This window comes from Ahaetulla prasina, chromosome 3, assembly GCF_028640845.1.
Source record: "Ahaetulla prasina isolate Xishuangbanna chromosome 3, ASM2864084v1, whole genome shotgun sequence".
NCBI classification, from domain to species: Eukaryota; Metazoa; Chordata; class Lepidosauria; order Squamata; family Colubridae; genus Ahaetulla; species Ahaetulla prasina.
Genome location: NC_080541.1, coordinates 56794245 through 56814758, shown reverse-complemented (window position 1 = coordinate 56814758; position 20514 = coordinate 56794245). Strand labels below are relative to the sequence as shown.

The following is a 20514-nucleotide window of genomic DNA, read 5'->3' as shown; positions in this document are numbered from 1 at the left end:
CCCAGAATTGTAGGGAAGTTTAAAAAGAACCAATCCTCCTAGAAAATGGAATGGCAAACCAGTTGTATTGTGGCCAAAAACAACAACATAGAGTTAAGTTTAATTCAAGACTCCAAAATGTATGACTTTACCCCAACCTGTAGCCAGAATGTATTGTGGATTATGTTTGAAATTTATGGAACAATTTTGTTATGATATTTGCTATTGAGATTGAAAAACTGAGCTTTTGTAAGTAAACTTGAAATGCAGCATTTGGCCTACCTTGACGTAAATTCATGTTCCAATACAGAACATATAACATTTATACAACAATATTGTACTATGTACTATGTTATACATAATGTAATGTATTATATTAATGTACAAAATGTAATGCACATATTACAATTATATATCAATATGCAACAATAATATACTTTATATCATATGCATATGAATATGCATAGATTTGTAGATGCAGTTGAAGCTATGGAGAATAGCTTCAGATTGGTTTTATCCTTGTTGATTATTGCGTGTTCTAATTAAGCACTGGGAAAACCTGTTTTTTTCATGCACTTAGTTGTAATCTGTGTGATTCATTGTATACTAGATGTTATAAAGGAAACTTTAATATTTCTTTACTATGGGATCATTTAAGATTTTGTCAAGATCTGAACAGTTTAAATTAATTCATATTCTAATTCTAAATATCATATTCTAATATTCTAACCTTACTTTGAAATCAGTTTGATTGTGACACTGGAGAAACTAGCTTTTGACATTCAAAACCTGGGCAAAAGACCATCTAATTTTGAAGTTGTTATAAAATGTTTCTCTTTTGAAGTAGTGTTTCTCAAAGTGAAGTCCATGCACTCCAAAGTTCAAGAAAATCAAAATTATTTGCCATCCTATATTGAAATAATTTAATAATACTATATTAAAATCCTGTCAAAAAATTGTGAGAAGCAATAGTGGCAGTGAATACGCCAATTGTAATTTTAAATAATATTAATAAATGTAACCCATACAAATAAAAGCTCTTTTGGAGTCCTCCGTAATTTTTAAAAGTGGGAATGCCTACTGAGAGACAAAGGTTTGAGGAACACTCTTTTGCAATAATGTGGTTCCTCCCCCCCCTTTCCCCCTCCCCATTCAGTGGCAGATAAGTATGCTTTAATCAAGGTGCTGCTGTACTTCAGGATAATACATGAAGTTGCATATTTTCTGGTTTCAGATAATAGCTTCATTTCATTCTCCAGACAAATAAAATAAGGGGAATGTTTATAGAGTATTGTAAAAATGTAAGAAACGGTTGCACAGTGAATTTAAATTCTATCATGAAGATAGAATTTACTGCTTCTGTGCCCAAACAGATTTTAACATATCCATTGTTGCAATCTAATATAACAAGTTTAGAATTATTTGCTGTGCTTCTAGCTAGCTGTTAGGCCCTTTCTTTTCACAATCAGTTGAATTGCTGCTATATGTTCCTATAAATTTGATGGCTTAACATTACTTAAAGATCCTGTAGAAACCAGTAGAACTATTTCAAAGCTATCATACTTCTATAGATATTTACCATTATACTTTTAGGCTCCCTACCTAACACTAGGGGGGAAATTGCATTATTTTTAAATATTTTGAACTCTGAATCAAAGTTCTTGACTTAGAACTATGAGGTTTGTAACCAGAGAATATTGGCAAACAGGAATGATGCAGTTGCCTTAGACATTACTTGTAACTATTGTGGGAAAATTTAACCTATTCTCCCAAAAGACAGGTAACATGGTTAAAAATAGTTGTAAGAATCAGCGGATATGTATGCAATACTAGTCTAGATTGATTTCTTGTATGTCCTACTCCAAAAGGGGAACAAATTTTGTAATACCATGTAAGTGGTAGAATTTCATCTATTAATTGTTTAATTAAAACATTTCATTGAATCCTGTAACCTTTTACTTGTTCATTAGCAAACCTCTGGATATAAGCTGGCAAAATAGAATAGAATTTTATTGGCCAAGTGTGATTGGACACACAAGGAATTTGTCTTGGTGCATATGCTCTCAGTGTACATAAAAGAAAAGATACGTTCATCAAGGTACAACATTTACAACACAATTGATGGTCAATATATCAATATAAATCATAAGGATTTCCAGCAACAAGTTATAGTCATACAGTCATAAGTGGAAAGAGATTGGTGATGGGAGCTATGAGACGATTAATAGTAGTGCAGATTCAGTACATAGTTTGACAGTTTTGATGGAATTATTTGTTTAGCAGAGTGATGGCCTTCGGGAAAAAACTGTTCTTGTGTCTAGTTGTTCTGGTGTGCAGTGCTCTATAGCGTTGTTTTGAGGGTAAGAGTTGAAACAGTTTATGTCCAGGATGCGAGGGGTCTGTAAATATTTTCACGGCCCTCTTCTTGATTCGTGCAGTATACAGGTCCTCAATGGAAGGCAGGTTGGTAGCAATTATTTTTTCTGCAGTTCTAATTATCCTCTGAAGTCTTTGTTTTTCTTGTTGGGTTGCAGAACCGAACCAGACTGTTATAGAGGTGCAAATGACAGACTCAATAATTCCTCTGTAGAACTGAATCAGCAGCTCCTTGGGCAGTTTGAGCTTACTGAGTTGGCGCAGAAAGAACATTCTTTGTTGTCCTTTTTAATGATGTTTTGATGTTAGCTGTCCATTTGAGATCTTGCGATATGATAGAACCAGAAATTTGAAGGTTTCTACTGTTGATACTGTGTTGTCAAGTATTGTGACAGGTGGAGGTATGGAAGGGTTTCTCCTAAAGTCTACCACCATTTCTACGGTTTTGAGTGTGTTCAGTTCCAGATTGTTTTGGTTGCACCACAAGGCTAGTCGTTCGACCTCTCGTCTATATGTGGATTCGTCATTGTCTCGAATGAGACCAATCACTGTTGTGTCATCTGCGAACTTCAGTAGCTTAACAGATGGATCATTGGAGATGCAGTCGTTGGTATACAGAGAGAGAAGTGGGAGAGCACACAGCCTTGGGGCCCCTGTGCTAATTGTACAGGTATTTGATGTGATCTTGCTTAGCTTCACCTGCTGCTTCCTGTTTGTTAGGAAGCTTGTGATCCACTTACAAGTCTGTTCCGGTACCTGTAGCTGGTTTAGCTTAGTTAGAAGAATGTCTGGAATGATGGTATTGAATGCTGAACTAAAGTCTACAAAAAGGACCCTTGCATAGGTCTTTGGAGACTCAAGATGTTGTAGGATGTAGTGCAGAGCCATATTAACAGCATCATCTGTTGATCTATTTGCTCGGTATGCAAATTGCAAGGGGTCTAACAGCGGATCCGTGATGGTTTTCAGGTAGGAAAGCACTAGCCTTTCAAAGGTTTTCATGACTACAGATGTTAGAGCAACTGGTCTGTAGTCATTCAGTTCCTTGATGGTGGGCTTCTTTGGCACTGGGATGATAGTAGAGCGTTTGAAGCAAGAAGGAACATAACAAATCTCTAGTGATTTATTGAAAATATGGGTGAAGATGGGGGCCAATTGATCAGCACAGACTTTTTTTAAGCAAGAAGGAGTTATCTTGTCTGGGCCTGGAGCTTTTCCTGGTTTTTGTCTGTGAAATAGGTCCTGCACTTCCTTTTCTGTGATCACTAGAGGTTGTGAACCCAATGAAATGGGGTCAGTTGTAGGAGGCTTGGCTGTTGTTGGTGTGTCTGAGATGGGGGTTGTGGAGATAGGTGGCTGGAGTTTCCTTTCAAACCTGCAGTAAAACTCATTCAGGTCATCTGCCAGTTGTTGGTTACCTTCAGCCTGGGAAGGAGGGTTGCCATAGCGGTGATATTTTTAAGAGTTTTCCACATGTTTGCTGGTTCATTTGCTGAAAACTGATTCTTTAGCTTTTCAGAGTAGCTTCTTTTTGCTGCTCTTATCTCCCTTGTTAGTGCATTTCTGGCCTGATTGTACAGCATTTTATCACCTTTTCTGTAGGCTTCCTCTTTGGAATGTCGTAGCTGCTTAAGTTTAGGTGTAAACCAAGGTTTGTTGTTACTGTATATTCGCAAGTTCCTTGTAGGTACACATAGGTCTTCACAGAAGCTGACATATGATGTTACAGTATCTGTGAGTTCATCCAGGTCTGCAGAGGTATCTTTAAAATATTCCAATCAGTGCAGTCAAAACATGCCTGTAGCTTTAATTTTGATTCCTCCGTCCAGGTCTTCACTGATTTAATTATTGGTTTTGTGGCTTTAAGTCTTTGCCTGTAAGCAGGTACAAGGTGAATCATGCAATGATCAGACTGTCCTACAGCTGCACGTGGTAAAGACCGATAAGCATCTTTTAGTGTTGTGTAGCAATGGTCTAGAGTATTCTTGCCTCTGGTGGGACAATTGACATGCTGAAAGTATTTTGGTAGCTCTTTCCTTAAGTTTGCCTTGTTTAGATCTCCCAAAACAATGGCCAGTGAATCAGGGTGTTTGGCTTCAGCCTCCATGATTTGGTCAGCTAGAGTTTGTAATGCCTTGTTTACACAGGCTTGTGGTGGGACATAAACAGCAATTAGAAGAAATGAGGAAAATTCACGAGGCGAATAGTAAGGTTTGCAGTTGATAATTAAAGTCTCTAAATTGTTGTCACAGAATTTGTAAATTATTTTAAAATCTTGACACCAGTTTCTATTAATATATAGGCATAAGCCGCCTCCTTTCTTTTTACCAGATGTTTCTGGAATCCTGTCTGATCGTTCAATCTGAAACCCTGGAATATTCAGGCTGCTATTTTCAATTGATTCATTTAACCAGGTTTCAGAGAAGCATAGGACTGCTGAATTGCGAAAATCAGAATAGTATTTGTTTAAGAGGAATATTTCATCCATCTTATTTGCAAGTGAGCGAATATTTGTTAGGAAAATTGAAGGCAGAGGAGTTTTAATGCGATTTCTTAGCCTGCTTAAGATCCCAGATCATTTACCTCTCTTCTTTCTCTTCCGTCGTTTGGTTTTTTTAGTAGTCCATGGCTCCGTGGGAATTGCCTCCTCCTGTGTTAGAATCTCCTCCGTGTTTGTAAAGACAGGCGGGGTGAGATTAAAAGCTGCTCCTTAAAGAAATGTTCCTTAATTTTTAGCAGATGGTCTCGTGAGTAGGAAATCCGTAGTGAGTCACAGAGAACAATTAGAAATAAAGAAACAATTAGAGAGCATTTCACCGAGGCAGCCTTCTATTCTATTCTATTCTATTCTATTCTATTCTATTCTATTCTATTCTATTCTATTCTATTCTATTCTATTCTATTCTATTCTATTCTATTCTATTCTATTCTATTCTAAAAGCCCACTGAGTTAATTGAACTGAGTGAACAGCATTGGGTGCTTAGCAGCAGAATGCTACCGGTACTAGCAAAGTTTATTAACTTAACCTCTGGTACATTGCAAAGTTCTTACAATGAAAATCTGACATTTGGATGGCTATTTTATTTGTGATGATCAAGGCCTTGATCTCTCACAGATTCTGCAGAATGTATGCCCCTTACTTCTACTTCATGAGCTACTATTAAATAGTAGGGAGGCAGTCTTTGGAACCAGTTCTTCCACATACATTGGTAAGAAAATATATATAACAGTATGCCAATTTGTTTCTGATTTAATTCATTAAATTGAATGTTCTTATTGTTCATTGCATAGTTAGCCAGATGTTCTGACTGATTTGACATTTTTGTCCACCTATCGAGTCCTTCCCAAGGACCTGGATTAGGTAGATGTGGATATTGGCTGGTCTTAAAGGTATCGTTGCAGGCTGTAAGCTGTTCCAAGGAGAACTGCTTTTTTCAATTGTCTGATGGTGATTTTGTCAATGCTGATAGTTCAAGTTATAAAAATATTGATGTTATTAAATGTTACATCATCAAAGTTATGTAATTTGGTAGGCTTTGATAGGCTTTTGAAGAAACTTTAATAAACATTAAAAGAAGTGAAAAATGTCTAAGATGAAAGCTATTTCTTGTAGTTTTACAAGAAGCACTCATCTGGAACACATGTGGAAGATCTCCTATCCTTTTCTTATCCTTTGTCGCAGTCATTGTCTTTAGTTTGCCATACCTCCCCCAGAAGGAACTACCACTTCCCATGATCTGGAGGAAGAAAATGCATATATATATCCAAAGAACTCTTTCTTTGCAATTATTTTGCATTCATTGTGAGTCTCAGTTCCTTCTGAGTGTCAACCTTTCTGACTTCATCCTTACAGATTTGAACCTTTTCCTGATATCCTTTTTTAATATGCCCTTCTCTCTTATTTTAAAATTGTACTTTTTGTTTATTGGTTCATCACAAAGTTCTTTAAACAGTCATGCCGGTCACATCAGCATTCTCCTATTTTTCTTCCTGTTTGATATTGTTTGTGCTGGGCCTTAATTATTTCATTTCTCAGAATTTCATACTAAGCTAAATTTTTGCCATTGATCCAGATGTCCATATAGATGTAGTCATTTATGTATAATGCAACCCCTTCCACTTTGGTTGAATATGAACAAATTATATCCTTTAAGTACTATCTTCCAATATTTGAATTGAGTAATATCCATCAGGTATCTGCAATATGGGTAATATATTGCCTTGTCCTCAGTACTAGGATTTAAAATTCTCCATTTCTGAGCATCAGTATACTAATCGGAGTCCTTTAGTACTACTTTCTTTGCATCTCCTGATGTATTCTTGAGTACTGCTTTCTTCTTTGTTGTAAAGTTTATTGCTTTGAGTATGGTTTTTCCCTCCTTTCCCATGTTTATTTTAAAGCCTGCCTGAACTGAAATACATTCTTCCCAGTCTTTATGAGATCCAGCCCATCTCTTGGCACACCAGCGCTTGAGCCAATGGTTCTCCTCCAGAATCTTCTATTTCTTCCTTGGGACATGACCTTCACTTAGAAGTATGGATGAAAATAAAATTCGTCTTTCAAATACTGTGGTTTTCATTCCTAGTTCTTCCTTGTTCTTCTATTCTTTCCAGACACATTCTGGCAGTATTATTCCAACACAAAACAGAAGAAGAAGATAGCAGTCAGGTTGGAATATTCAATCCAGCCTCTCTTGTTGCATCCCATGTTTTTGCATGTGGTAGACAAAATACTTCCCTTGATACCTTGTCTGCTCTGCAGATCTGTTCTTCTCAGTCTGAGTCACCATCACCACCACATGTAATTTCTCTTTTGGGACCACCGTTGAATTCTTCTCTGAAGAAGCCAGTTTCTCTTCTCTCTACACTTGAAGCTCTGGGCAAAAGAACAAAAAAAAAAAAAACATTTTCAGAATGGTAACACTCTGGGGGAGGGCCTGAAATGGATTGTGCAACTCTGGCAACAGACACTGGTTAGGTTCAAGTGCAAGTCATCATAATTATTTTTCATTTCAAGGGAAAATAGTTTTTAAGCATGACACAAGATTTTTTAAGCATTTTGGAATAGTAATAAAATAAAATAAAATGTTTTGTATCCAGAAAAGGCTTATGTTAAGTGTAAAACACTTCCAAAATGGCTGAAATAGCCCATTTGACATTCAAAATAACACCTTCATGCTTAAAGTTGGAAATTTGGGGAGGATTCAGGATTGAAATCAAATTGAACATTGTGTAAATTCTGAATGAAGATATATTTTTAATATGCATTAACTGTATTTTTCTTTCCTTTCAACAGAAACCATAGTCCTTTAATGAGTTTTGGAGCCAGCTTTGTCAGCTTTTTGGTAAGTGAGTCCAAGTACGTATGTTGTTATTGCATGGCATTTCTTTGTTGTATCACTGATTTTGAAAATATATCATTAATTTTGAAATTGTAGATTTAGTAAAAAATTGTTTGGAGACACCGATACACATTTTTCTCCACAAGATCCAAATGCTGTATCAATGAAATAGAATAAAACGATAAGTGTAAGAGATTTTGTATGGTTCATTATGCATCTCATTCACTTTCCTGGGGAATTGTCACATATGAACAATCAGGCCCATAAGTGCAGAGTTCAAGCTAACTACTTTATTACTGTATGTTCTGCCTGGCAGCCTACTCTTGGGAATAATAGATAAGCTCCAAGGAACCTAGGAGGGGTAGGTCCTAGCACTTTTGCAGTTGCACATTGATTCCAGGTTAACTATACACTTGATCCCTCCTCTCTGCCAGGCTGGGTGCTTCCCAACAGGAATGAACTAAAATACTTGTCTTAGCTTTAAGGTAAAAGTAAAGGTTCCCCTTGCACATATGTGCTAGTTGTTCCTGACTCTTGGGGGGCGGTGCTCATCTCTGTTTCAAAGCTGAAGAGCCAGCACTGTCCGAAGACGTCTCTGTTGTCATGTGGTCGGGATGATTAAACGCCATAGGCGCACGGAACGCTGTTACCTTCCCATGAAAGATGGTTCCTATTTTTCTACTTGCATTTTTACGTGCTTTCAAACTGCTAGATTGGCAGAAGCTGGGGCAAGTAACGGGAGCTCACCCCATTACATAGCACTAGGGATTTGAACCACTGAACTGCTGACCTTTCGATCAACAAGCTCAGTGTCTTAGCAACTGAGCCACCATGTCCCTGTTTGTCTTAGCTTTGCTACATTCTTAAACATTTTTTCAGTCAGAAGGCATATAGATTGCAGAATAAGGGATTATCCCTTCACGTGTGGATATGTACTGTTCCCTATCAGTGTGTATGCACAAAACAAAGCCAGTTCTTTAATCGTTGTTGAACAAGGCATGGAGCCGTGGTGGCGTAGTGGTTAGAAGGTAGTACTGCAAGCTAATTCTGCTGACTGCCAAGTGCCAGCCGTTTGGCAGTTCGATTTTCACCGGCTCAAGATTGACTCAGTCTTCCATTCTTCCGAGATTGGTAAAATGAGGACCTAGATTGTTTGGGGGCAATATGCTGACTCTGTAAACCACTTAGAGAGGGCTGTAAAGCACTGTGAAGCAGTATATAAATCTGACAAGTACTTACTGTGATCTGTTTCATACGTAACACTAAACCATATTGACTGGGTTGTATGTCACCAAAACCTAGCAAAATTATATTATGTGTCAGTATTCCCTTCTACTCTGTCACTCTGGCTGGATTCATACATTGCATAAAGCTTAATGAGGTTTGTTTGGAATTTACTAGTCAGTAATTTTTATAATAAGTGTGAGCCATCTATTATGGCTTCGACAACTTCCCAACCTCCGGACCTTCCGCCGCGAGCTGAAGACGTATTTATTCTTCCGCGCAGGACTGGCATAAAATTAGTTTTATTAGTAATTTTAATGGGGTTTTTAATGGGGTTTTTATGATGTAATGTATTTTAAATTTATTTATTTATTTATTATTTACATTTCTATACCCCCTTCTCTGAAGACTCAGGGCGGTTTACAGCCAAGTTAAAAAGACTTATACAAAAATCAAAACACAATATTTGAATTTAAAAATCTGAATCCATAGGCTGAATATTAAAATAACAAGTAATAAAACCACCCATTAAAAATTACCCTTAGGCCAACCCTGCTCGGTGAAACAAAAAAGTCTTGAGCTCGCGCTTAAAGGCCCGGAGGTCGGGAAGAAGGCGTAGCCCCAGCGGCAGTTCGTTCCATAGGGTAGGTGCCCCCACAGAGAAGGCTCTTCCCCTGGGGGCCGCCAGCCAACATTGTTTAGCTGACGGCACCCTGAGGAGACCAAATGACGGGCCAAATTGAATAAGTTTTTTAACATTGGTTTTATTTATATAAATAAATACATTGATTGTTGTTTTTACCTGGCTGTAAACTGCCCTGAGTCCTTCGGGAGAAGGGCGGTATAGAAATTTAATAATAATAATAATAATAATAATAATAATAATAATAATAATAATAATAATAATAATAATAATAATAATTATGCTGCTAAACAAGTATCCTATTTACTTGAGCTCATAAGAAAGTTAAGGAAAGATTTTAATGTAATATAAAGTAGTTGCTTCACTATCTATGAAAAGAAAGGATGTTGTGGTACTTTTAGGCCAAGTATATGAATATTACAGTTCTACTTCCATTCTTTATTGGCATTATGTTAAGAAATCCTGCCAAAAATACAGGAAATATCTTGTTCGATAACCTCTCTTGTAAATAGGTTGGTTGCTGTACAAGTGTTTTTATAAATTTGAAATTGAAGACAATTTTGTTTGAATATATTCTTGATTTTTGTAAAGATATTGGAAATACGTTTTTCCTCCTTTATTTAAATGGATTGCTTACCTAAGTGGGATTTTTAAGTGAGTATAACAATCCAACCTAGCAACATTATATCCTGCAAAGCTGCTTCTGTTCTAAATATAGCTGCAGTAGTTTATGTTCCAGTGTAATTGAGATCTTTTTTTTTAAAAAAAGGAAAATGTATTGTGCCAAAATGGAGATTAAATTAATTTAAGTGAGGCATTTCTGCATATCTTTAATTTGGTTGTAAGGCATAGAATTCTTTAAATACATATAGGTTTTGTTTTTCATTAGCAAATTTATACAGATATAATTTGTGGCAATAACAGTAACTAGAAGAGAATGTATGTATCTTAATTATATTTTACTTATTATAATACAGGGGTGTCAAACTTGATTTCATTGAGGGCCATATTAGGGTTGTGTTTGATCTTGGGGGGACCAAGGTGGGCGAGGCCAGGGTAGGTGTGGCCAATTCAACATCACTTGTGTTGGGGGCACTTGTGGTTGCCCAAGCACTCTGCCAGGGAAAACGGGCTCCCGAGTTCTGTTTTCAGCTGCAAAGGCTTCCTGCAATACTCTGCCTGTGAAAACTGAGCTCTGTTTTTACAGGAAGAGGCACTGCGAGCCGGTCCTTTATTGTTTCCAGGGCAGTCCCGTGAGCAAAATCTAAGCACCGTATGGGCTGGATCTGGCCACCAGGTCTTGAGTTTGAAACCTCTACTATAATCTTATAACAATCTGATAATCTTCTAACAATCTTATCAAGTTGATTGCTAATTATTCCTTTTCATTGTTTTCAGTTTTAATAAAGTTACACCTTTAATATTTGTGGATGTTGTGAGAAATAGTTTGACTCTTGGTAATATTTACATTACCAAAAATTATTTCTTTTATTACATATGTAAAAAGGCAAAAACTTATATCAAGGCACTGATTTTTAGGGAGTACAAATGCTCTGTTGTAAATTGCAATTTGGAATTGCTTAAATCTAAGCTGCTAAACAGAGTTTAAAATAAGTTTCATACACACACACACACACACACACACACACACACATGCAGACACATTTGAGGAATCATGGTTATGAAGGAGTATTACCTGGTATTTTAGTAATTACAATGATTTCTTGTTTAATAGTATATTATTTTTCTTTTAAGAAGATATCAACCTTCTAGCACTGTAGGCAATTTACAGCTGTAAGTATACCATGGGTATTTTTTGATTTTGCAAAAAGGTAGTTGTGCTAGTTTTCTTCAGAAAAGTGCCTTGTGAAACCTTAAAGATTAATTTAAGGCGTATTGATGCATAATGTGACAATACTCTGTAGTGCAGCATATTTATTATATGATAATTTGTTAGTTTTTAAAAGGCTACAAAAATAATTTTCGAATTAAGTTCCCAACTTCCCTGACAGTTGCTTATAAATGAAGGAGTTCTTATATATATCTTAGTTAATGAAGTTGCTTCAAAAAGCTTCTAAAAAAACAATATATCATTAGTTTGTAAAGTAGTAAACAAGTTTAGATTAGTTTGGCACTTTCAAGTTCAGTAATCTTTTTATGTTTTAACAGAATGCCATGATGACGTTTGAAGAAGAGAAAATGCAGCTGGCATGTGACGATTTAAAAGCTACCGAAAAATTATGTGAGAGTGAAGAAGCAGGAGTCATAGAAACAATAAAAAATAAAATTAAGAAGAATGTAAGTGAAACATTGCCAATACATAGATGAATGAATCCTGTGCCAATCCGATACTGTTTTATATATGTGTGTCCTATGGGACTCCATAGCATATAATATGCAGTAATCCTGGAGTGGGTTTCACTTACCTTTGCTACCAGTTTGCTCGCTTGCACATGCGCCACGTTTGCACGTGTACAGAAGCTTTTTTTAAATTATTATTATTATTATTATTATTATTATTTACATTTATATCCCGCCCTTCTCCGAAAACTCAGGGCAGCTTACAGTGTGTAAGGCAATAGCTTCTGTGCATGTGCAAATCATATTTGATGACGTCCGGGCAGGTGGGCAGAGGCTCCCACCCCTGCTGTTACTGGTTCGCCTGAACCGGGGTGAACCGATAGCAACTCACCACTGCAGTAATATCATATTCAGTTTTGTTGCTTTTAAAATTTTGACATAGTTTTATGAACTCAGCCATCATCATCTCCTATTATTCCTGTTTCCAGAGTACCTGACAAATGGCATTCAAGTAGGCATTTCTATCCAAAAATTGGACTTTATACTATTACATATAGAGAAAATAATCCCAGGTAAAATTAGCTGTTATAATTTATAAACAATGTATTATCTTCTGGTAGCCTAAACAAATTATAATCTTGGCTATGTTCTGTATATAATTTTTTTCTTTTCCCCAACAAGATTAGTTTTATCATTGTTGGTGATCTGCAGGTAAATAAGTGGTCCAGTGGTGGGTTGCTCCCGGTTCCATCCGGTTCTATAGAACCATTAGTAAAACCAGCGGGAGGCTCTGCCCACCCACCACGACATCATCATGGGTGATCTGCACATGCACTGAAGCTTCTGCCCATGTGCAGAAGCGCGTGCGTGCAAGCAAAGCCAGCACGTGTGTGCGATCCCGTTGCGAACCGGTAGTAAAGGTAAGTGGAGCCCACCCCTGAAGTGGTCTCTTTTTCTCTGTAAAATTTTATGCCGATTTCTAGTTTTATTTCTTGTTCTTGCCTATGTGCTAAACGTTAACTATGTTATTTTTCAATAGCTTAGTAAAACTTCAAAGATTCCTTCAAAAGATTAAAATCCCTCCTAGAATCCTACCCAACCTTGAAGAAAAACAAGTTTTTCATCAAAAGGCTTGCCTAGTTCTTTAATCCAATCTCCTCTTTCCTCTCTGTTTCCACTTTTTAAGTATGATGTAAACGGCAGCTGTTGTTCAATCATCATCTGTCACCAGTTACCATCTAGCCTTCAGAATTCATTTTACTAATGCTTTTACCTAGGTTGATGGAAATATTTACAGCATTACAATTTAGTTGTTTATGTCTTTGCTTGCCTTTGGAGCTTTGTTTGTTTTGCTAACACTTAAAAATAAAAATGAGAGCCACAAATTTACTTTGTGCCTTTAACTAACAATTTAGGCTACTACATAACTACAATTGGCCTTCACTTAATTTGTTCCCATCATGTAAATATAATAATATCTACCTTCAATGGAATTGGAAGAATGAATTTTAACTAGTATTCCTATTAAACTGTCATATTCATGCTACATATATTTCCTAGTTCAGTGGAATTAGGTGTAATAAACTTCATAGTCTATAAATAATTTAAGTTTTGGCTTCCTCTGAGAACATATTGCATTATTAATGTTGAGTGCATAGAATCTGAATCCTTTGTGTAGTGTCATTATTCTATATAATTTCTAAAGGATTATGTGGAACTGGTCTTTGTATCTGTTTCCTGATGTATTCGCCATAGGAAACTTGCTGTAAAAGACTAGGGAGAAGATAGTCAATCTATTGAGGGAACAGTAGAATTTCATGTTAAGCAATGGCATTGTTGAGTGGGGGGGAAAGGTGAAAGATAACAAAAAAATATCTTACAAAGTTCATGTACTCAATATTCTAATTGTGACTTTCAATACTTTTGATATAATTTGGATATATGTTTAAAATTTATCATAGAATCTGAATATTATACTGATGAAAACTTATGTATTATATATTATATTATGAAAATATTATATTTGTTACACCCAAGATGTCTGAATAAACTGAATATTACAGTGGTTTTAAAATATAAACTTTAAAAGTTCAGTGGTCTTTAAGCACATTTTAAAAAGTTTAAGAAATACAGGTCTGTTTAATTTCTATTTGCATTTTTTACTTTGAATAGAATTTATTACAAGGCAATTCACCCTGCCTATCTTGACCAAATTTTAAATGATTAGTATTTGGGAGATGGAAATCTACTATTCCGTAGCACTATGTTTTTCACAGATGGACAACATGGGAAAATGTTATGTTTTATGCATATCTAATTAATGTGATGGTTCTGCTCTTTATTAATTTTAAATAGGTTGATGGGAGGAAGGCTGCCCCATCCATGATGGATCGATTGCAGAGGCAAATCATTGTGGCAGACTGTCAAGTTTACCTTGCTGTGCTCTCTTTTGTAAAACAAGAATTATCAGGTAAACTGTGACATCTATTTTTTTAAATAATATTATCTAAAACCAGGATAACTTAAATGGTTGGTTTTTAGCATACAGTACAAAAACTTGTATATATTATGAATGCCATCGGTTTAAGACAGGGGTCGTCAAACTTTTTAAACAGGGAGTCAATTCACGGTCCCTCAAACTGTTGGGGAGTCCAGACTGGCTGGGTGTGTGTATAGGTGGTTATGTGACACGTGTGTGTGTGTGTGTGTGTGTGTGTGTGTGTGTAGGTGGTCATGTGACTGGGTGGGCGTGGCCAGTTTAGCAGTCCATTAAACAATATATACAAAGTAAACTTTAATTTGTTATGCTCCTGGGGGTGGAAAGCAGGTTAATGAAGGGATGTGGCTGCCTTAGGTGTGTGTGTGTGTGTGTGTGTGAGGGACTTCTGTTTGTATATGTGTGTGTGTGTGTGTGTGTGTGTGTGTGTCTTTCTCCCGCCTTCCCTCTCTCTCTCACTCTCTCACTCCCCTCCTCTCTCTGGAGGCTGGGAAGGCCAAAAACGGGGCGGTTTTTGGCCTCCTCGGCCTCCAGTACCACTCTGTGCCCAAAAACGGACCCATTTTTGGCCTCCTGAGGCCTCTGCATGTCCCATTTTTGGCCTCCAGAAGGCAGGTGGGGGCTGGGGGGCAGGTGGGGTGATGTGGACGGGGCAGTTTTATGGCCCCACGCAGGCCAGATTAATGGCTTTAGTGGGCCATATCCGACCCATGGGCCATAGTTTGAGGACCCCTGGTTTAAGATCTAACATACCATATTTTTCGCACTATAAGACACACTTCCCATCCCAAAAAGTGAGTGGAAATGTCTATGCGTCTTATAGAATGAATATTGTGTTGGAGGGAGGGGGGTTGGTGTGGCAGCATTTGCTGTTGATGCCTGGGAATGCTGGAGCTTTCACTGCCGAGCTGCTGATTGGCAGTTGGATTGGCCTCCTGGAATACCGCCGATCAGCTATTCTAGGTGGTGGGAAACCCAAATTTTGGGTCTAATTGTGGTGATAAGTCAAGGACAACTTGTATAGACTTGAAATAAGTTGGGGTCTATAATACTTTGTGTGGTTATACTTTGTGTGGTAATACTTTGTGTAGCATGTGGTTGAAAATTCTGTCACTTCATTCTGTGTAATTCTGTCACTTCATTCTGTGTAATGAGAAGGGAGTGCTATGTTTTGTTATTAATTAAATTAATAATGAAATTCAATTTTAATTCTAGCATCTTTTAAATAACAATTTCTGTTGTTAAAGATTCTATTATTAACATTCTCCTTTGAGCATAGTTTCCTTTTTACATGGTTAAATACAATTTTAAAACACCACAAGTCACACGTTTGGCATATGGTTACTGGCAAAAATATTTTTAATTAATCAGTTGATCCATAACAGTAATATAAAACTGGTGCTTTACTAATTATTTTGTTAGGTACAAAAACATCTATGCATAATAGCTTAGAAGTATATGTGGAAATATGTAAAATATCCTAACAGATTCTTTAAGTAATTAAATGTAATTAAGTAATGATGTTTAAGAAAGAGATTCTAGCTAAAAAACAGCAAAGCTATATAAAGCTTTTAGCTATGTAAAGTTTTTATGAAATGTTCCTCGTATTTCCTACTTTATTTATGATTGCACCATCCAAGGTGAAAGGGGTAGAGTTTTTGTCCATTTCTCCATGGTTACTGAAGCATTGCTGAACTCTTATTGTACAAATGCTTACCTTGTGGTGAACCACATGAGAGCCAAATATGCTATGCAGCAGAAAGAGACTGAACGGCACAGTCTTGCAGTAATTTTAGCTTCCTGTTAAAGCTGAATCATGCTTCTGGAAGAAATACGTTATTGCAATAGACAGCTTGATTTTCTATATCTAGGAGGCTCTTGCTTCATTAATCCTTTAGAATAAATCTACCATATTGGGCTATAAAATTCAGATGATTGCTAGATATGATGAAAAGAGTTAGAGTTTCCTTCATTTCTTTGCTGTTACATGTTTGTTGTTTAAATATCTTCAGCCCTGTTTTTACAGGCCGTTGCATAATAAATAGGGATATATAACAATTTTGTTTGTGCTACAGTAAATTGAACACTATGTTTTCTTAGTAATTTAACCTTATGATTGGGTACATACAACACACTAAATTAGAAAGTGATTCTTTATAACTGCAAAGCTTTTGATGTATCTATCACAAAGTCAGAAAATTAAAAATATGTAGTGCTCAGATTATTATAATTTACTGCTTACTATGTTGAGTTGTACAGGTAGTCCTTGACTTACGACCACAGCTGAGCCCAAAACTTACGTTGCAAAGTGAGAAATTTGTTAAGTGAGTTTTGTCCCATTTTACAACTTTTCTTGCCACATTTGTTTAAGAGAATCACTTCCATTGTTAAATTAGTAACATGGTTGTTAAGTGAATCTGGCTTCCCCATTGATTTTGCTTGTCAGAAGGTGACTGCAATCATCATAAATATGAACCAATTGTCAAGCATTTGAATGTAAATCATGTGACCATGGGGATGCAGCAATGGTCATAAGTGTGAAAAATGGTCATAAGGCACTTTTTTCAGTGCCATTGTAACTTCAAACAGTCACTAAATGAATTATTGAAAATCAATGACTACCCGTATTTAGTTATAACAATTCGTTAATATTTCCAAATGATTATAGCAATCTTTCTACACATAATTATCCTTTTTTCACATATTGACTAGAAAATAGGAATTGTAGTTCACAATCTGGAGGGCATATGGATGTGGACATCTGGATGAGACATAGATTTTTAATTTCTTAACCTAGAAAATCCTTTCTCTTTGACTAAACTCTTTTCGTCTCTTTATATATTTTTGTTCTCCTCAGCTTATATAAAAGGTGGGTGGATCCTTAGAAAAGCTTGGAAAATCTACAATAAGTGCTATTCAGACATTAATACACTTCAGGAATTATATCAGAAGAAGATAACTCAGGAATCTTTGACTTCTGATGCTACAAATGATAATCATATTGCTGCAGAAGGTGTTACAGAGGATTCACTTAACAGACTGAAAGGTGCTGTTAGCTTTGGATATGGACTTTTTCATCTTTGCATATCCATGGTGCCCCCAAACCTGCTCAAAATCATCAATCTGCTGGGTTTTCCTGGAGACCGCCTGCAGGGGCTTTCTTCATTGATGTATGCAAGTGAAAGTAAGGACATGAAGGCCCCTTTAGCTACGTGAGTAGCTATATTGCAATGCTTTGGTAATAGCTTAGAACTGAAGTAAGTAAGTAAACTTCAAGCCAATATAAGGTAGCAACATTGTCTTCTCTCTTTTTTTTTTGGGGGGGGGGGAAATGAAAACGTCACCTAGTTAAATTAGGAGTTGTGTTTTGATATGCTTTAAGTTATAGAATTGGGCCTTTAAGAAAAGAACCTTATTGCGTCCTTAACTTATTTTTACTCAGTGCTAATTGTTGCACTCAGAACAAATTCCAGTTAAACCATTCTTAAATTCTTTGTCGTTTAAAACATTGTATTATCTTCAGTATGCATATTTAGACATTCTATTAAGAAGTAATTTTTCTATATTTGTATGCTTCTGTGTAAATCAGTAGTAGAATGCTTTTTAAAAAACGCAGGTACTTGAGTTGGCACTCTTCTTCAGCTGACAAGGAGCTTTTGTATCCATTTCAATGAGAGGGTTGCTTTTCCACACACAAGTCTTAGATGTAGCCTTTCTTCTCAACGTAATGTCATGACTCAATGGAGGAGCCTCTAACAGATTTTGCAAGTTCAAGGTTATCTTGGATCTGGAACTGATATTCCCTGAAATGATCTGCTTTCTATTGAAGCTACCACAGGGCTCCAGTTCTGTGTTTCAACAATCTGGATAACCCCTAGGTGATTGCAATGAGACGATGAACATTTAAATTTTTGTTCATATCCAGTGGCTGCCCTAACTAATAGAAGAAATATAATTAGGCACTTTATTTCCTCTTGTGAGGACCTTTTATTTTTTGTTGACAATGGTGGCAGTGTTATTGATATCTGAAGTAACAAGAGTTTGTGAGTGACTTTGTTGTACATTAAAATTATTGGGTACTAATTTGTTTACATTTAGAAGGCTGATTTATAATTTGATTGTATAATTGGTATGCTTGGTGGTATTTTCTAGGGAATTCTCTTCTACTATCAGATTTCAGCTTCAGAAATTGAAGAATGGTTCTTTTTTTCTTTCTATTTCTGTTGAGTAAAAGCTAACTTAATTTTTTTATGTTTTGATAAAAACATCTCTAGTAAAGTAATAATTTAGCAACTGGACACTCCATTTAACTTTTTGAGAGAAGATCTGTGTTGTAGAAGGCATTTTATATAGCTAGGCAAGGGAATATCTGAATAAGATGCATTTAATACAGATTTCATTTAGTTTCTATCTAGACCAGGGGTCTCCAACCTTGGCAACTTTAAGCCTGGCGGACTTCAACTCCCAGAATTCTCCAGCCAGCTAAGCTAAGCTAAGCTGGCTAAAGAATTCTGGGAGTTGAAGTCTGCCAGGCTTAAAGTTGCCAAGGTTGGAGATCCCTGATCTAGACATTATGGAAACAATGCCACTTTTTAGAGGAGACATAGGAGGACATCAGAAGTGTTTCAGGTGCTAAATGGGATCCTAAGCCTACATATTCCTCATGCCTGCCATAACTCAATTAAATTCTAGACTGTTTCACACAAAAGAGGTGTGAGGTTTTTATTATAGCCATTCATGTAATTTACTTGCAAGCATGTTCCAAAGAGAGATGTGAACGCTTGCTTGTTTCAGAGGGTGATTGGGAGCAGTAGATAATACTGTGTGCATGCTCTCAACCTGCCAGTCTAAGTTGCTGACGTTTGAAAAAGCAATTTGTTTAATGGACTGACTATTCCATATTACTATATATTCTTTGATGCTTCTGAATTTCCAAACTATGGAACTAGCTACTGTCAATATCTCTTTACACTTTTAGGTTAGCCTTGCTGTGGTACCACACAGTGGTTCGCCCTTTCTTTGCTTTGGATGGCAGTGATACCAAAGCAGGATTGCAAGAGGCTGAAGAGATTCTTCAGAAAAAAGAAGCTGCTTATCCAAACTCATCTCTCTTTATGTTTTTCAAAGGCAGAATACAGCGTTTAGAGGTACTGCAAGTTTTGACCTTTTCAGATTCTTCTATGATGTAAAAAAAAAATGTCTAGAATTTGGCAGTAGAACTATGCTACTACTAGTGGAAGTGCTATGACATTGTTTTGTGTATGGTAATATTGTGGCATGTGTTGAGTCTGTTATTCAAGTTCTTCGACTCAGAGTTGAATGTGGGTCTACAGAAGGGGGTAGTTTGTGATAGATATTTCAGAATAGTGTGGGAATTTGTTGATTTGTTTTTCAACAAACAGAGATTTTCCTCAGGAGCACTGTTTCTTTTCCCAGCTACAATTGGTATGACATTTCTCCCGATTGTTGCCTTTTCTGTCACTATCACATATGAGCTGACAGTTTTGGAGGACATGAGCGCAAGGAAGAAGAAGACTAGAGTGCTGAATTTTACATTGATTTCAATAGCTAGTCCATATTTTGTAATTCTTACAAGCATTTCACGAGATGAACATTGCAATTAACTTCCTTTTATACTGTTGTAGCAGGATTTGAATTTTTAAAGTTGATACTTATGCACTTCCACATTTTGACTGAAGTTTTTCTTCTCTTTTTAGTGTCAAATCAACAGTGCCTTGACCTCCTTCAATACTGCTTTGGAACTTGCAACTGATCAGAGAGAGATTCAGCATGTCTGCCTCTATGAAATTGGTATATGATAACATTAATGTTTCCTTTCTGTATAGATATAATTATCTGAATGATTCAGTCTCCAGCAGTTACATATTGATTTCAAAATTTATAGGGCTGCCCAATTCAAACACTGTGACTCTGGATGACATATAGAATAAACATACAGTAGATCAAAAGGAAGCAAAACAAAATCTAATTAGGGCCTCTGGTGGCTCAGCAGACTAAGTCTGTCTGTTATTAACACAGTTGCTTGCAATTGCTGCAAGTTCAAGTTCCACCAGGCCCAAGGTTGACTCAGCCTTCCATCCTTTATAAGGTACGTAAAATGAGGACCCAGATTGTTGGGAGCAATAAAGTT

At 36.5% G+C, this 20514-nt stretch overlaps 1 protein-coding gene across 6 annotated transcripts in view; it reads left to right on the top strand.

Moving 5' to 3' along the window:
• TTC39C (tetratricopeptide repeat domain 39C) overlaps positions 1–20514 on the top strand; it is a 48833-nt gene that overhangs the window by 8145 nt on the left and 20174 nt on the right. For 3 of the 6 annotated variants that reach the window (XM_058177796.1, XM_058177797.1, XM_058177802.1), the window contains 6 exons: positions 7653–7701; positions 11735–11863; positions 14222–14336; positions 17221–17575; positions 19342–19510; positions 20081–20174. In XM_058177796.1, coding sequence (XP_058033779.1) covers positions 7653–7701; positions 11735–11863; positions 14222–14336; positions 17221–17575; positions 19342–19510; positions 20081–20174 — 911 coding nt within the window. Of the gene's footprint in view, positions 1–5490; positions 5566–7652; positions 7702–11320; positions 11360–11734; positions 11864–14221; positions 14337–17220; positions 17576–19341; positions 19511–20080; positions 20175–20514 lie in introns of those variants that run through there. The other 3 variants (XM_058177800.1, XM_058177799.1, XM_058177801.1) reach the window with 3 other exon arrangements.